The 16,532-nt window shown below is 38.9% G+C and overlaps 1 protein-coding gene across 1 annotated transcript; it reads left to right on the top strand.

Annotated features, from left to right (window-relative positions):
- Positions 1–5,207: 5,207 nt before the first annotated feature.
- Positions 5,208–16,252, top strand: KLHL24 (kelch-like family member 24). The gene is made up of 6 exons (XM_010293221.1): positions 5,208–6,127; positions 11,291–11,475; positions 12,633–12,751; positions 13,868–14,056; positions 14,473–14,661; positions 15,913–16,252. The coding sequence occupies exons 1-6, from the start codon at positions 5,208–5,210 to the stop codon at positions 16,111–16,113; spliced, it is 1,803 nt and encodes a 600-aa protein (XP_010291523.1). The 3' UTR covers positions 16,114–16,252.
- The last annotated feature ends 280 nt before the right edge of the window (positions 16,253–16,532 follow it).

Below are 16,532 nucleotides of genomic sequence, written 5' to 3'. Positions count from 1 at the left end.
CGGCTGTCGGCATCGCATCCCCCGCCTGCCGTTGCCGGGGCTGGTTTTGTGTGTTTTGCGTCTCTTGCTCTGGAGGATCCGCGTCACGCAGGCCGTTTCAGATACGTTTATGTGTTTGTCCCATTTTCACATTGTACGTACCCCGGGGTTCCGTGAGGTAAAAGCAGTCCCGATGGGTTGATACCGGCCGGGCTGTTGCTGCGCTGTGTGATTGCTGCGGCTTTTTTATTTATTTCAAATTTACAAGCAGTTGGCTGAACCCGCTGGAAGTCCTTGAAACACATAATCAGGATGTGTGCAATGGCTGGGGCTTTTGTTCTGTTGGGTTTTGGTTTTCTTTTTTTAACACAAAACCTGAATATGCGTAAAAATCGTAGTGAAACCAAGGGGGAAGAGGGGGGACTTTTTCACAGTCTCTTCCCCATCGATTAATGATAGTATGCAGTGCCTTTTTTTTTTTTTTTTTTTTAAATCCCCTCCAGTGGGTGCATGCCCTTTTAGGTGACCTTTTCATTTCCAAAAAGGTTACCTAAAAGGACTTCTGCAGAGTTTCAAGGTGTTCCTTTTTGCTGCTTGTTTTGTTTTACTTAACCATGAGTCTCAGGTCTGAATCAGTTCCTGTTTTTGCTGGGCAATTTTTGAGGGCACTTAGGGCTTTTTAGATGTGTCATTACCTTGATTATTATTAAATCTTGGCATTCAGAGTATAGTTTTTTTTAATCAAAATAGTGTCTTGCATTAAAATAAGACATCTGCAGCGCAACTAACTCCTCACCATGTCAGTCAGCTTGTTCACTTTGAATTCTTGTTTACTAGTAATTCGGTATTCTTAAAGACTTCATCTTAAAGGCATTCAAATCCTAAATTTCTAGTGTAAAAGAAGAATAATTAAAAAAAAAAGTCCTTTAAAACCAACAACTTTTTGGTCTTTTTTTTTAATATTACAAAGAAAGAAGAAGGAAAAACAGAGTTGTGTTTGTTTTTTGGTGGATGGAAAGGTTATGTTTTGCGAGTTTTTTCCTCTCTCTTCTTTTAAAAAAAAAAAAACCTAGAGCACGTGTTGTGGGTTAGCCAGTGTGTTGCAGTAGATACAACTGGGAGTTTGTTTTTTCAGACTCTTGTGGTAACCAGACATTGGAGATGAAGCACATCTGCGGATCACGTTGTCTGAATTCACAAATAAAATAGCTAGAATTGGCCAAACCTGAGTTAAAGTTCCCATGCTTCAGAACAAAAATACTACTTATTTTATTAATTTTGGTTGCGTTACCGTGGGGGGTGCTGTTACTAATATCATACCAGGTAATAGCAGACGTGACTCACGCGCAAGCTCTGGCTACGCAGGCGGTGTGCGCTGTGTCGTGAGTGTGCGGGAAGCTTCTGCCCTTCCCCGGGGCAGCTGCCCGTTTCCAGCGTCTCCTTTTCTCCCTTTGCAGACGGTCATTGCTCCGGCCGTGCCACGCAAGTGCTGGTGCTGATGTGACGTGGCGCTGGGCACGGGCACAGGGTGGAAGCCGCCTCCGCTGGCAGCAGCAGAAGCCCAGCTCAGCTTCAGGTACTCTCGAAACTACACCCTGAGGGTGAGCTTTGAAGGTAGAGCTCAGGCACACCTGATGACTAGGTGTTACCGAAGGGCCTCGCCCCGACCCTGGCTGCTGGTTTCCTCTGCTGCTTTCTGTCAGTTCTGCTAACGGACCAAAGGAGTTCTGTGATACAGAAGCGACAGAAAAAGAGCTCTACCAGAAAGTTGCTAGCTGTTGCCAGAGCTGCGGATGAAGGGAGAGGGGTAGACATCCACGAGGTTTTGTAGTGGAGGAAGGAGTAGTTTAGTGCAATGTAAAAGTAACTTGCATAGGAAGATTTACTGATAGAAGGTGTCAGGGCAGACATTTTACAGACCTCATTTGGTGGCCTCTGAATTGGGCTCTGAGATTATTTCTGAGGAATACCTTGGTAGACAAGCTTACAGACAATATAGACTAAGGAAATAGAGGAACCTGATCTTCTGGTGAACCCAGCTTAATTTAAAGCTGTGCAGGTAGCATCCCTGTTGAAGCCATGCCTGTATTTGTAAAGCAACTTGCTCTAGTTGAAGATATCGCTGCTCATTGCGGATGGTTGGACTAGATGACCTTAAAAGGTCCCTTCCAACCCAAAGATTCTATGATTTTTTAAAACTTGTTTATAGAAAGTGTGGTTTATTTTTCCTTGCCAGTTTTTTGAATGGGTAGACTCTCTGATTTGCTTAAGATCTGTCCTTGCTGACCCTTGCTCAGGCAAGCAGTTCAATGCATTTTTGTATTTTTTTTGATACAATAATTTCCAATAGTTGCTTTTGGGCAAAATTTTCCTTTGTTTTGCTTTGTTTAAACTTACTGAAGATAACTTGGTGTTAAATTATCTAAATGATTAGTGCTTTATCGTGCAGAGTCTGTAGGCACGTGTAAGTACTTTTATATACATGGAAGGTGCAGACAGGTATATCCTCTTGTGTTTCCCTCCTTTGCGCACTAAACAGCTCGGCTTCAGGCACGGATTCCCCTCTGCCTTTCCAGCTTTGGGGCTGAAACATGGGGCAGGCAGCTGGAAGTGGTGACACTTTAGAACTGCCAGAGCAAGATTTGCCAAGAAGGCCATATGCGTGTCTGATAGAGCTGAATATGGGATAGTGTTACTGATGGTCTTGCAAAATTACTTTTTTTAAGCAAACCTACAGAAGTAATTTAACTGGGTAGAAATTGAAGCATAGTATATTCAAAAGCAGTAGTTTCTGCAATGGAGTGTAATTCTTTTTCCTTTCTATTATTTGTGAATTTGCAGTATTTATCCCCTTGGATTAGTTTTTGCTCCATGGATTAGGTTTTTTTTTAGTCTCCCATTTCTTTAAACCATTGGGACATTTAAAAAAAATTATTTGCTGACCACTATTTTGTGTTGTTCCAAGCATAAAGACGACATTGCTTCCTTCAGTGAACAGCCTTAACCCAGAGCCTTTATTTTCATTTATTAGTGATTGCATAATACAGTGTCTTCTAAGTCTCCACTTGTCACATAATGAGAAAGAGTTAATCTTGAAGCTTTTTTTACTTGGTTGCCATGTTTTTCCCTTTTGTGTAATAGGCCAGTGTCTTGTTTCTGATCTCAGACTAATTTTGCTTTGGAAAAGCTCTATTAGCTTTAGTGAAATTCTTCTGATTTAAATCTGTGACACTGGAATCAAGACTTTAGGGTTTATATTTATATTTTGTCATTGTTACATTTGCCTTTTCTACTGCTGATGCTTCATTTCTGCCCACTTTCTCATGCTGAGTAGCGTGGAATGAACTGCAGATAAAGTTCAATGTAAGGGTTAGGGTGTTAGCAACAGAGCTGGTGAGGTGGTGGTGGTGGTTGTTTTTTATTCGGCCTGCGTCATTACAGGGTAAAATGGTTGTGAAATATATTGGATAGAATATCAGCTACAGATTAGACTGTCCATTTATGCCTCGTTAAAATCTCTCTGAAGCAATCGGTTATTAGATAGGCTCATTGCAACAGTGTTTTTCAGGCATCAAAGTGACAACTGTTCCTATTTTAATTAAATATTTTGTAAGGTAGATGAACTATACCAAGAATCTACCTTGTAAATATGTGTAAAAAAGACTTACATGGAAAACGGTAGTTTTAAAACCTCTTTTCTCAATGAATAATTGTACAATGTGTATAGCACACATTCTTTTCTTGCTCTTTGTTGAGATGGTGCCTTTTAAAGGTGCTGTGTAAAAAAAGCCTGTTTAAAAAAAAAAAGTGTGTTCATTGTGTTCTATATTAAGCTATGATGTAGCCAGACTTGGATTGGGTAATTGCAGCTCTGAAGATGCTAGCACGTCAGGAAATGAAACTGCTGTGAGGAGCTGATGTTTACTCACTCTGTAAGTGGGGAATGGGGGAAACTGAATATAACCTCTTGGAAGCACAAAAAAAATTTCCATAAACTTTAAAATAATTCTGTGCATGTCCTAGACATACAAAGAAATATTACATGCATTTGGAATGCTACCGATGTAAGGCCCAAGAGGGCTTTTTGCCCAGCTCTTGCTGCCTCAGTATATTTTGGTGGACATTCACCTAGTTCATTTTCAAGTTCGGGAGAGGCAGAAAGCTCTGTTCCTGCTAGACTGGTTGATCACATCACCTCCAATAGGCACTATCTGCATTTTCTTCACGTACGAACTTTAATATTGGCGTATGCTAACATTTGAGTACTTGATTTTTGCAGCTTCGGCGTTCTGATGATGTGTGTATTTGCGTGCTGGGGGAAACGTCATATGCTATGTATTTGAAACCGGAAAGTGTTTAAGCAAAAGGTTTTACTGATAATTACTTGCTAGTAGTACTTTGGAAAACAGAAAATCTCCCTTTCCTCACTAGGTTGTTCTTGGTTCTTACTTTCAGTAGTTTTACACGAACAAATGTAATTCTTTCCTCATTCTGTTTTGTGCGCTAGCAGTTTACATTCATTTTAAATTAAATAAATCTTAGATTATCAGTGAACTAATTTTTAGATGCTAGGAACGAACGGTGAAAGCTTACGGTCAAGGTTACTCATTGAGATAACTGAATGTTATTAAACACTAGTATTATAAGACTTTGTTTTGTAATAAAAATAGAGTGAGTTCTTAACTGAATTTTTATTTTGAAAACGTCATTCTTTTTTTCCTCCTTTTTGACTAGTGCTGTTGTGGTAGTACTTGGAGGCTCCAGCTGAAATGAGGATTACACTGAAAAATGAGAAAAGCCCAAGCTCTGGATCTTTATCCAGGCAATCTTTGGCTTCTGTCAGTCAGGTGATTTGCTGGAGCTGAGATTTCAGTTTTTTTAGTATCGAACACTAATGCAGTGCCAGTAGTACTGGGACATTCAGAACTTGCCATCCATGACACCTGTTCTGTGGGTATATTTTGTATTTAATGTGTATCCGATAACGCTGCGTTGCCCTGTGCAAGGTGCATCGTAATTTGCTCTGTAATACTATGTCACTTCTAGTAAATGTCAAAAATTGCACCAGTTCTTAGAGGGACCGAACAAGTATCTTGTCTAATTCTCATGATGAAGTTAAGAATATACCAGACTGAATACTGAAGTGTTTTACTTTTTCAGACCGTAGCACTGCGAAGGAGGAACTCTGCAAACTTTTCTCAATGACTCTATAGCCAATTGATGTAACAATGGTACTAATATTGGGACGCAGACTGAACAGAGAGGATAGTGGGATACGAGATTCCCCTGCAACCAAGCGGAAAGTTTTTGAAATGGACCCAAAATCGTTGTCAGGCCCTGAGTTTTTCGACTTCTCCTCAGGATCATCCCATGCTGAAAGCATTCTCCAGATCTTCAATGAATTTCGAGACAGCCGGTTGTTCACAGATGTTATTATCTGTGTGGAAGGAAGGGAGTTCCCCTGCCATCGAGCGGTTCTCTCGGCCTGCAGCAGCTACTTCAGAGCTATGTTTTGCAACGATCATAGAGAAAGCAGAGAGATGCTAGTGGAGATCAATGGCATTTTTGCTGAAGCTATGGATTGCTTCTTACAGTACGTATACACTGGCAAGGTGAAAATCACTACCGAGAACGTGCAGTATCTCTTTGAAACGTCAAGTCTCTTTCAGATCAGTGTTTTGCGTGACGCCTGTGCCAAGTTCCTGGAAGAACAGCTGGATCCTTGCAATTGCCTGGGAATCCAGCGCTTTGCAGATACGCACTCGCTCAAGACGCTGTTCACCAAGTGCAGGAATTTTGCGCTGCAGACATTTGAGGATGTGTCCCAGCATGAAGAATTCCTCGAACTGGGGAAGGATGAGCTTATTGATTACATTTGCAGTGATGAACTGGTGATCAGTAAGGAAGAGATGGTGTTTGAAGCTGTCATGCGCTGGGTGTACCGGGCAGTTGAGTTGCGAAGACCAGTGTTGCATGAACTTCTGACGCACGTCAGGCTCCCGTTGCTACACCCAAACTACTTTGTTCAGACTGTGGAAGTGGACCAGCTGATTCAGAATTCCCCAGAGTGCTATCAGCTGCTGCATGAAGCCAGGCGATACCATATCCTTGGAAATGAGATGATGTCTCCCAGAACTAGGCCACGCAGGTGAGGAAACTTTTTCCCCCCAACACACCCCCATCCCGCCCCCACCACCTTATTTCTGTAGAAGGACATAGCTCGGTGTACAGATACTTGATATACATTTGCCCAGAAAAAAAATCTGCAGATTATTTTATTTTGCCCTCTGGAGCCACTGCAGTTACACTTCTGTACTTCCCCACAACATGTGAAGCTCACACATGTCTTGATGTACATAAGTAAGTCTTTTTGCACAGATCACTTCATTGCTGCGAAATAAAGGAGTGTTCAGGTAAGTGAAGTTACATTACTTTGCAAATAAAGTATTTTCTAAAGGTTATGTTTGCTAAGTGAGATCTTAAGTTATTTCATACAGTAACAGTGTCTTGAAAAGAACTTACTGTGCTAAACCACTCAATTTCCCAACCTTCTTTCTTTTTATAACAAAGTCATTTAAGTGTACAGCATACTGTAGAGGATGTGGATGGGGATGTATATTCAGAGCACTTAGCACTCACTTGCTACATCACAAATACTTGACAGATGGAATAGTACATGGATTTGTAATAGACAATAGACCAAAGAACAACAGGTTTTTAACTATAAAAAAACCCTAAATCTTGCATTTCTAAAGAATTATGAAACAGTTCCTGAAGTATTTCATGCTTATTCTATGACATTTTAATAATTCAGAATTGTTGCTACTTAATAATGCGTTACACAAATAGGTGACTGAAGTTGCAAGAAGAAATGAGGAAGAGTCGATTAGTGGCATTTATGAGCAATAGTGGTTATGATCTTGTTTTTTTCCTGAAAAAAATTTTCACAGTAAGAGCCTTACCTCCACATGACAGTTGACATGATAGTTTATTGTTAACTCCAGCTGATTGAGGCTGTAGTTATAAAATCATGTGTTACATTAAGGTGATGCAATGATCAGGTCTGGACAAACAGATGGTGTTAGGAGTTACTCTTCTTTGTTTACTCTTAGTCATATATGGTTGCTGTACAGTGACTGTGTGGGGAATCTTTTTTTTTTTTCCATGTGTTAGGCTTGCTTACGGGGGGGGGGGGGGGGGAATACTTGGCAAGCATTTGCCCCATTAGTGGCTTTCCAGTCTTCAAGCCTGCCATGAGAGAAGAAATTCTTCTTAAACTCCTTGCAGCCCTGCTGCCAGGTTTTCTGAGCTGTACACTGCCACAGAGGGTCTTTGGAAACTTCTGGTTCGTCGCAGTTTGGAAATGGGTGCAATCGTAGTTTCTGAGGCATTTCATATCCTGAGTTTGGGCCTGAGGGAGGGACCATTGATTTCAGACCAAAGACCTCCTTGTTTCATGAGCAGTTGAAGGAGGCCTGTATCTTGTGGTATTTGGTGGTGTTTGTTGTACATTTATTACTCAATTTGATAAAGCAAGCAAATACACTCAGACTTAACAGTTTTGTCAAAGTGCACAGAGTGTATGTAATGGAGAATCTGAATAGCCTCAGTGTGGCATTCCAGTTTGTAAATGAAGTACCTTGTCCAATACAGGTGACTTCTGAAGCTGGGGGAGGGTGTTGGCTTGGGATTTGGTGTGTTTTGTTGGTTTTACTGCTGGGCTTATTAAACTGCACTGTGAACTCCAGTACGCAGGAACAAGAGAAATAATTTACAAAGAGGAAAAACTGGCTGGCCTCCCAGCAGGAGTTTTTTCCCCTCTTCTATATTGCATTCATGGAATAGTTCTTTGTAATTTGTTTCTGTTGCCTATAGCAAAGAGAGATCATGTTTTAAAACAGTTACCAGGTCCTCCTTCCCCCCGCCATGTTTTTATCACACCTTTTGTGTCTGTTTCTGCGGTGTTTGGGGAGGAGAGGGTGCTGGACAGCCCTCTTCCTTCTTTCTTGCCTTCCTCCAATTTCTTTTGAATATAAACTGTTTCTGAAAGGAGACAGGCTGCAGGATCAGAAATTCCCATGCCAGTGTTTTTACTGAAACTTCTGGAAATTAATTGTGATTCCTTGTATGGGTATTTATGCACCTACAGATGAAGTGGGTTCTACCCATTTTTTTTTTAAAAGAACAGTGTGGATTGCAATTCACAGTTGATTTCCCCTCCCCCCTTTTTGGAGCTACTGAAGAGCTACCTGAAGTAAGTAAAAGTTTAAAACGTGGCGTAACAGTTGCCTGCTTGTTCTTTTGCCTCTAGGCATCGTGACGTGTGCAGAAGGTCTTTTTGAAAGAGCTTTTCAGTTATGTACTTGCAATGACATAGTGACATCTTGAGGCTGTCTCTCATGTTCCTTTTAAGTCTCTTTTGTCCCCTGCTGGTTGTGTTGCACAGCGAGTCTCTAAGCTGGGATGAAGCAGTGAGCAATAATACATTTCCATATACAAAACAAAACAGGCTCTTCCTACTACATGCTTTGAATTATCTTCAGATTTTCATATACCTGTGAGTTTTTCAGTCACACAGTTCCTGTTAAGCTGTCAGACAACAATATATGAGTGTCTTCTTTAGTTACTTAGAAGTTGTTATACTTACATGTTCCAACACATCCTTTCTGGTTGCCTTTAGAAGGCTTTAATGCAGTCCCTTATGTTTACCCCAAGGAGTTGAGTTTTTATTTCACTTCACATTTCTGTTATCCCATTTGCTACCCAAAAAGTGAATTCGCAAAAAAACCCAAAAAAGTAGTGACTTACCAGAATCCTGGTAATTTGTCTCCCAAACAATAAAATGTTTTTGAATGTAATCTCTATGAACTACTGAAAGTTATCCTGTCCAGCTGATGCTGTGCTGGTTGGCATTCTTACCTTGTCTAGAGGTCTGCCTGTAACTTGGGGCCCCTTGGAAGCCTGCTCTTGGGAATGCACGGGATTATATGATGGTTTGTCAGTTGTCTTCCACTCCCCCTTTTCTATTCTGTGCATCTCTTCCTGACAAGAGGGTGTCTCCTGGAATCTCTCTAATGCTTTTTTTAGCTTACCTCTGTGATTTTGCTCACACCCTTTCTTCTGAGGGCTACAAGGAGGACTTTCTGTACTGCTGATTGAGACCACAGCTTTTTCTTAATCTCCACTCAAATATATCCTTAGTTCTTCTCTAGAATTAACCTTTGCCTCTATGTTCTTTTTGTGTACTCCCACATTTTAAATTTTTTTTTTTAACTGATGTGCCCTCCATCATTTGCAAAAGATCTTTTGCAGCTAACCTTAAAACCTATACAGTGCAAGACTCCTTCAAGAAAATGTCATGGAGAAAATGTTTCTTAACTGAAGAAAGGATATGGTTATATAGGTGCTAAAATGTTGGGAAAATTTTTTGTTTTCTGTGTATTTGAAATGCTGTACTAAATTACTACTTCCTTTAAAGAGCAAAACTCCATCATAGCAATTCATAAAGAGCTCTCTCCAATCAAAGATTTTTGATTCATTTAGTTTTAAAATAAAAGATTGATAATCCAGTACAGTAAGCTTTTCAATAAGTAAGTGGAGGCCTTGATTCTATTCTAGAAAGTAATCAACAGACAAACCTCTTTTGTACATACAGTTAGCTGATGTATTTGGGCTTGCTTCTAAGTCAAATTATGAGATGAGTATCTTGCTTTTAAGGAAATTCTCTTTCTGGGTAATGCTTTGCTGGCACAGGAACTTCCCCTCTCTTATCCTTTGAGAGATTCTTTTCAGAGTTGTTCCTCAAAAAAGCAAAAAAACAGTAACAGTAAATACATAGACACCAGGAACGAGCATGACTTCAAAGCTGAGGAGCTGAAGAGGGTGTTTCTTCTGACTAGTTCAGGTGCGTAAGTATGCTTCCTCAGATACGTGTCTTCATTATATAATCTTACAGTACGTTATCATTTAGCATTGCCTTTGCCTACTTAAAATACTCTGAGCAGAAATATATATGGTATATTTAAATTATGATGTATGGTGACAAGGGGATAGTAGAGGTAACTAGTTTTATACCTGATGTTTCAAATCATCAGGGAAAACTTCATCAGGATATATAAGTTAATATGTGCATAAGTTCACATGTTAGGAAATTTGGGGACAGATCATGCAACTTTTCTCTCAAATGCAGTCATAAGTAATTTTTTATTTTTTTTTTAGAGAAAGGACTGCTCTACTCAACAATGGTATGAAAATTGGGATCAAAGTTAAAGCACAACACAACAGAAAAGCTTACCAAAAATAAAATCAATCCTGCATTAAGTTTTCCTTAATTAATAGACAGCAGTCCTTGAAATAACTATATCAGTGCAAAATCCTTTTATCTAAAAATGCACTGAAAAGAAAGGATTTTGACAAATGCTTATGAGAAATTATAAGTTTGAAAGGAGGAATAAAAGTTGGTCATAGTTTGATTTGCACATTGGTGGTGGTTGGTTGATTCTCCATGTTCAAATGTGGATTAACATGCAACGATTTTTGTTATTGCTGTGAATGCAGAATGTGTATAATGCAGACATGAGGTTAAGTAGAAGGAGAATGAGAGTGTGGAATAGAATTTAAAGGCTTATTTGTGTACATTGCAGACTGTCTAATGCTTTATTTTTTCATGCGGAGTTTTAGGTTTTGGCTTGAATTTTTATTTTGGTGTTTCCTAATGTTTCCTTTTATCATTACACTTGTTTTTCACTTTTTTAACTACGCATTTGCTCCAAGGTCTCTTTCTTTTCTTTTCCTTTATTTTGGTGACTATATGCCTTCAGCCTTTTCCTTCAGGAAATAACCTAAAACATTTAAAACTTTTTGAATATTTAAGCACTGTAAAGTACTATGAGTTTTGTAAAATTGGGGGGGGAACTGGTTTCAGTGTGAAATAGATGGCTCATCTCATTGTCTCAGGCCTCACTTGAACTCTCTTTCTGATATCTCTATGTACACAGTCAAAGTATTACTGGAGTAAGGGCTTTCTGTATTTTTTAATTATTTGATTTTTAGATAGAATGTTGTGCAGTGGAACTCTGCCACTTTCACAGAACACCTGTTGGTGTGGTAACCTGCTGTGTAATGGGCCAGCTGGAAACAGTGAAAACCTCTAACTGTACTAAATGACTCTCAGCTTTTTTTCTTTGCTGTAGAAGTTAATGCTAAATAGTAAATATTCCAATTTTCACACAGTTTTGAAGACAATGTTTCTTGGCCTCTGTATACTGATAAGAATCTTCTACATTTTAGTTTTTTGTGTTCACTTTTTTAGATCAACTGGTTATTCTGAGGTGATAGTTGTTGTTGGAGGCTGTGAACGAGTTGGAGGGTTTAATTTGCCATATACTGAGTGCTACGATCCTGTAACAGGCGAGTGGAAGTCACTGGCTAAACTTCCAGAGTTTACCAAGTCTGAGTATGCAGTGTGTGCTCTACGGAACGATATTCTTGTTTCAGGTGAATAATCCTAAAAAATTTAAGACTTCTTTCTTTTCTTTTCTTTGTTTAAAGTATCGTGACAGATCTTTGTACTGTGAACTTGCAGAAGCTCAACTGAAAGTTACTTTGTGATGTAAATGGTGAACTCCAGCCCCAAACCAATCTTATTGTAAACAAAAGTGTTTTCTAGGATTTTGTTTGGTATTAATCGGCAGTTTTTTACAGCTGATTCCAGGATATCAATTCTATTTAAAGAGACTAGTTTATGCTCATTAGTATGCTGCTCTAAAATCTAGTAGTGGCCTGCTTGCAGGAACAGTTGGAAAAATTGCAAGCAAAAAATCCCAAGCAATCTTTTCCCAGCAGCATTTTCTCTGCTACAAAATGTGCTGTGTGCTGGTTAAAAACACCACTTGCCTAGGAGCATTCCAGCAATGGTATGTTGCTGGTGACTTGTTTCTATCATATGGCTGCCTAGACTCCCAAAGAAAAACAGTTAAAGCTTCTTCTCATTGTGGGAATGTACAATGAACTTTTAGCACCTCAGTTGGGGATCCATTTATACCAGCCTTTTACAGTGAGATGAGCACTGCAATGAGCATTTAAAATGTTTTTAAACACCTCTTATTCATTTTTTTTAGCAAGCATAAATTACAGGCTACAGCTGATGGTTTAGACACCAAAGCCCCATGTGTTAGTTTAACCAAAGAAAATGTCTTCTCAGATCGGTAGTGCCTGTGGCATTTGAACAAGATGTAAACCGAAGGAGTTCTGTGCACGAACTAAACAGGGGAACAGCTAGTGTTAGGGTTGTGCCGTGAGGCACATAAATGGTTAAGATTTCAAGTGTCTCATCCAGGTAGTGACACTAAAGAAATCTGAAGAGCACGGGCAAAAGCCATTAAAATGCATTCCAATCTGAAGAAATAAGCTAATGTGATCTCGGCATGTTACTGGAAAAGGCACAGGTAAGTAAAACAACTTAGTGCATGTTTTCACGTTTGAAATCCACTGAAACTGACTTTTTTGGTGTAACACATAAATACAGATAGATCTTTATTTCACCTAAAAAGAATATAAAGTTTTCATTGCCCACTGTAAAGGGGCATGGTAATAGTTAACATTTCTCATTCAATAATGAATTTATTCAAATTGGAATATTTTTGTTTTTAAAGGTGGAAGAATCAATAGCCGGGATGTTTGGATTTACAATTCTCAACTTAACATTTGGATCAGAGTTGCTTCTTTAAATAAAGGCAGATGGCGTCATAAAATGGCTGTTCTTCTTGGTAAAGTAAGAGAAGTATATTTATAACTTTCTTTTATAGTGGGGATGTTTGCTGTATATAAGAAAACAGTGGCAAAAACATAGGTACATATTAAGTATTCATATTTCCTATACATTTTAAAAATACCTATTTTCAAATAAAAACCTATGTTAAACAATTAGGCTTTTTGAGTCAGACGCTATCTGTGTTTGCGAAAATCATGTTACCCCTTGTTTTTTGGGGGGTTTTATGTAGGTTTTTTTATCACAGAAGTGTGTTATCCCCAAGAAATCTTTTGGGACGCAAAGAATCATCTGGATTTTCCTGTGCTTCAGAAGTGTTGTCAAAAGTTTAGTAGTTTATGCAGTTACTAACAGAAACTGGTACTGCTCTGAATGTCAGCTCTGTGCTCTTTCATTTAATGTTTTATATTGAAATTAACCAAATGTATGCTGTGGAGAAATGGGAGGTTTTGCTATTTTGAAGGCATACATGCCTTAACATAAAAACAGTAGTTGGGATCCTGCCTGTGAGGATTCCATTAATGAAAGTTAGGGAAGATGTGCATGTGGTGTCCCTTGGAGTAAGTAACTTCTTGGAGATGAGACTTGCAGCTGGAGCAAACGGGGGAAGAAGTTAGACACAAATAATGAGCTCTGCCTCTTGAATATGAAAGAAGCAGTAGGAAGGTAAAGAAAATTTTACAACTGAGAAGAAGAAATATTTTTGCAAGCAAGTAGGAAAACAGTAAAACACAGAAAAGCAAAGGTAGTTCAGATGGACTTTGCTGCTGCTGTTGCTGAATGTCATCTGTGAAAAGAGAAATGCAGAGAAGTGCCTTTTTTAACAAATGCCATTAGAATAGGAAGTTTCTATCTCGGTATTAGTAATACTCTGCTTTGGATGTGTGTGTGCAGTGTCATTCCACATGTGACTGAATGGAACTCTCCAGAGAGTCTTTACCTATCATTTTTAGACCATATTCTTCTCCTCCTGTGTATAAATTAAAAATGTGAGGGAAGTATCCCTTCACAAACCTAGCAAATTAGGATTCTTGCAGCTTTAAATTAATTTAATTTCATCTTTAAATGTAGTAACTATTCTAAAAATGAAATAATGATAGTTTTCACCACTTTGCATAGGTATATGTTGTTGGAGGATACGATGGGCAAAACCGTCTCAGCAGCGTAGAGTGTTACGATTCGTTTTCCAATCGATGGACAGAAGTGGCTCCCCTTAAAGAAGCTGTGAGCTCTCCAGCAGTCACAAGCTGTGTTGGCAAACTGTTTGTGATCGGGGGTGGTCCTGATGACAACACATGTTCTGACAAGGTCCGTTAATTGTATTTGATTGCATCTTCTATCCATGGTAAACAGTATTGCTGGGTTAAAAATAGATCATGCAGAGATGGTTTGCTGAATGGAGTATGGAATTTTTATAATACAAAAAGTACAGAGTAGAAAATATTAACTCGGTAACATACTGTTACTGTGGTCTTTCTCATGGATACTTGGCTTCACAAGTTCTGCGAATTATTAAACCTGAGTGTTAGGAAAACAATGTTAAATGTAGTCCATATATAGATGTTACTGATATATGGACCTATATTTGTATTAACATCATTTTCTTGGTGAGATATTGCCCACCAGGTATTGCTGCTTAGGCTCTCCTTGTATAACCTGTGTGGGTATGCCACGTTATTATTTCAATTAGGCTTCTAATCTGAAATGCATGTATTTTTTTTCAGGTTCAGTCTTACGATCCCGATACTAATTCATGGTTGCTCCGTGCAACTATCCCTATCGCAAAAAGATGTATTACAGCTGTGTCTTTAAACAATCTGATCTATGTTGCTGGTGGACTTACCAAAGCAATATACTGCTATGATCCAGTTGAGGACTACTGGATGCATGTACAGAATACATTCAGCAGACAGGTAATTAACACTAAATGGCCTTATAGACATCTGAAAAGTATTTTTTTACATTAGTATCTTGTACTTAACCCTGTTAAAATTGCATCTCTGATTCTGTTCTTGCTTTACTTCTTCATCCATATAATTCTAAACATGACTTTAGGAGGAAGTTTCTAAACCAGTAGCTTTTCAGCTGGGTGTCACTGTTAGCAAGTCCAGTCTTTGTTTGAGAGCAGTTACTGTTGGAGAACAGTGTAACAGTATAACGAATGACGTTTTAATTGTCTAGAAAATGATCTCTGTCAAGTTCTGCTACATGTTTTAGTTTAGACTGAAGATAGTAATTTCCTTATAATTGATTAAAGGCTTTCAATGTAACAAAAAGTATTGAAGGCTGTTCTTATAGTGTGGGGAAAAAAACCCCACTGTATAGCACAGAAAAGTGCCTGACTTCAGCAGCAAGAGCTGTATTAATTCTATGTACGGAACACTGAGCAGAATTTAAAAATGCATCCCCTCGGTAGTGAAGTGTGTGTGTATTAGTTAATTTTCCCTATGTTTTTAAAACATCAAGCACATACTTTACAGTATCTACCTTAACAGAAATTTGTTCTTTTTTCCTGGCCTTCCCTCTGTTCCTCTGTTTTGATCTGTATTCTCTATTGATTGCATTTTTTTTTCCATGCCTGCTTTTAAGGAAGAAAAAAAATGCTCTCTCTCTTTGCTTCAAGTAAGACCATAGCGCTGTCTTTTTCTTATGCACCCTTTTCTTAGAGGGTTTCTTCTTTTCCCTTTCTTCTAGAGGCTTTTTTGCCTCTTCCCTGTTTACATCCCTCTTCATTATCTGTTACTTCTCTAAGGTGCTTCTCCTTGTTCCCATTTTTTGCATTAATAGTTCCTACTTCTGAAAAAAAAACAGTCCCACTTCTGAAAAAACAGTCCCTCTTCTGAAAACCTTTGTTCTCTCTTCCTTTCCTTATCTCAGATGTTTTAAATAGTAAGTATAGTGTTCAGCTGTGTTCCATTGTATCTCTCATCTGAGCTATGTGTAGTGAAGGCCTAGACCTGAAATAGTCTTTTTTGGTAGGATTGTGCTGCTGCTTTCCCCAACTATTGTGCTTTCTGCATTGGTCCTCTCAGGACGGAATAGTATAGGCCAGTCTGTTAACAAACAGTGGGCACAGTGCTGTCGCTCTGCACTCAGGTAGGCATGCAGGGGCTGAGGTCTTGTTTTTTAAGTAATTGTGTATTCCTTTTTGTATTTTGAAACAGGAGAATTGTGGCATGTCTGTGTGTAATGGAAAAATCTATATCCTTGGCGGAAGACGAGAAAACGGTGAAGCCACAGACACTATTCTTTGTTATGACCCTGCAACGGGCATTATCACAGGAGTGGCAGCCATGCCCAGGCCAGTATCATATCACGGCTGTGTGACGATTCATAGATATAATGAAAAAGGCTTTAAACTCTAATTTTTTTTCTTGAAAAAAGAAGATGGCATGAATGAATCCAGTGGTCTGCTGCAAGACAGGCTTTTTAAAGATTCCTGAAATGGGAAAGTGCCCTTTCCCTACCTAAGGGTCATACGAAAATTGTATCCTGTGCCTTTAGAAAAAGGGTTAATTTAACTTACAAAACAAGTCTACAAATCTATCTGGTAACCAGAGTTCAGTTATATCTGCTATGGGCTCTGATAGGAGAGCAGCAATAGTACGTTGTACTAGTGTTCAAAAGGTTGCCCTATGTGTGATTAGTAATTAAAATCTTGGAAGCTTTGTGGAGAAAGTGCCTTCACAAGCATTTGTGCCTGTGTCCTAAGAAGTGATATCTGTAAGGTGTTTCAGGTTCTGCTAATTGGAAGAACAAATAGGTGAGTAAATTCCAAAGAATC

The sequence above is a fragment of the Phaethon lepturus genome, unplaced genomic scaffold, assembly GCF_000687285.1.
Source record: "Phaethon lepturus isolate BGI_N335 unplaced genomic scaffold, ASM68728v1 scaffold37068, whole genome shotgun sequence".
NCBI classification, from domain to species: domain Eukaryota; kingdom Metazoa; phylum Chordata; class Aves; order Phaethontiformes; family Phaethontidae; genus Phaethon; species Phaethon lepturus.
The sequence above is the reverse complement of the archived record's forward strand: the minus strand, read 5'-3'. Positions and strand labels throughout refer to the sequence as shown.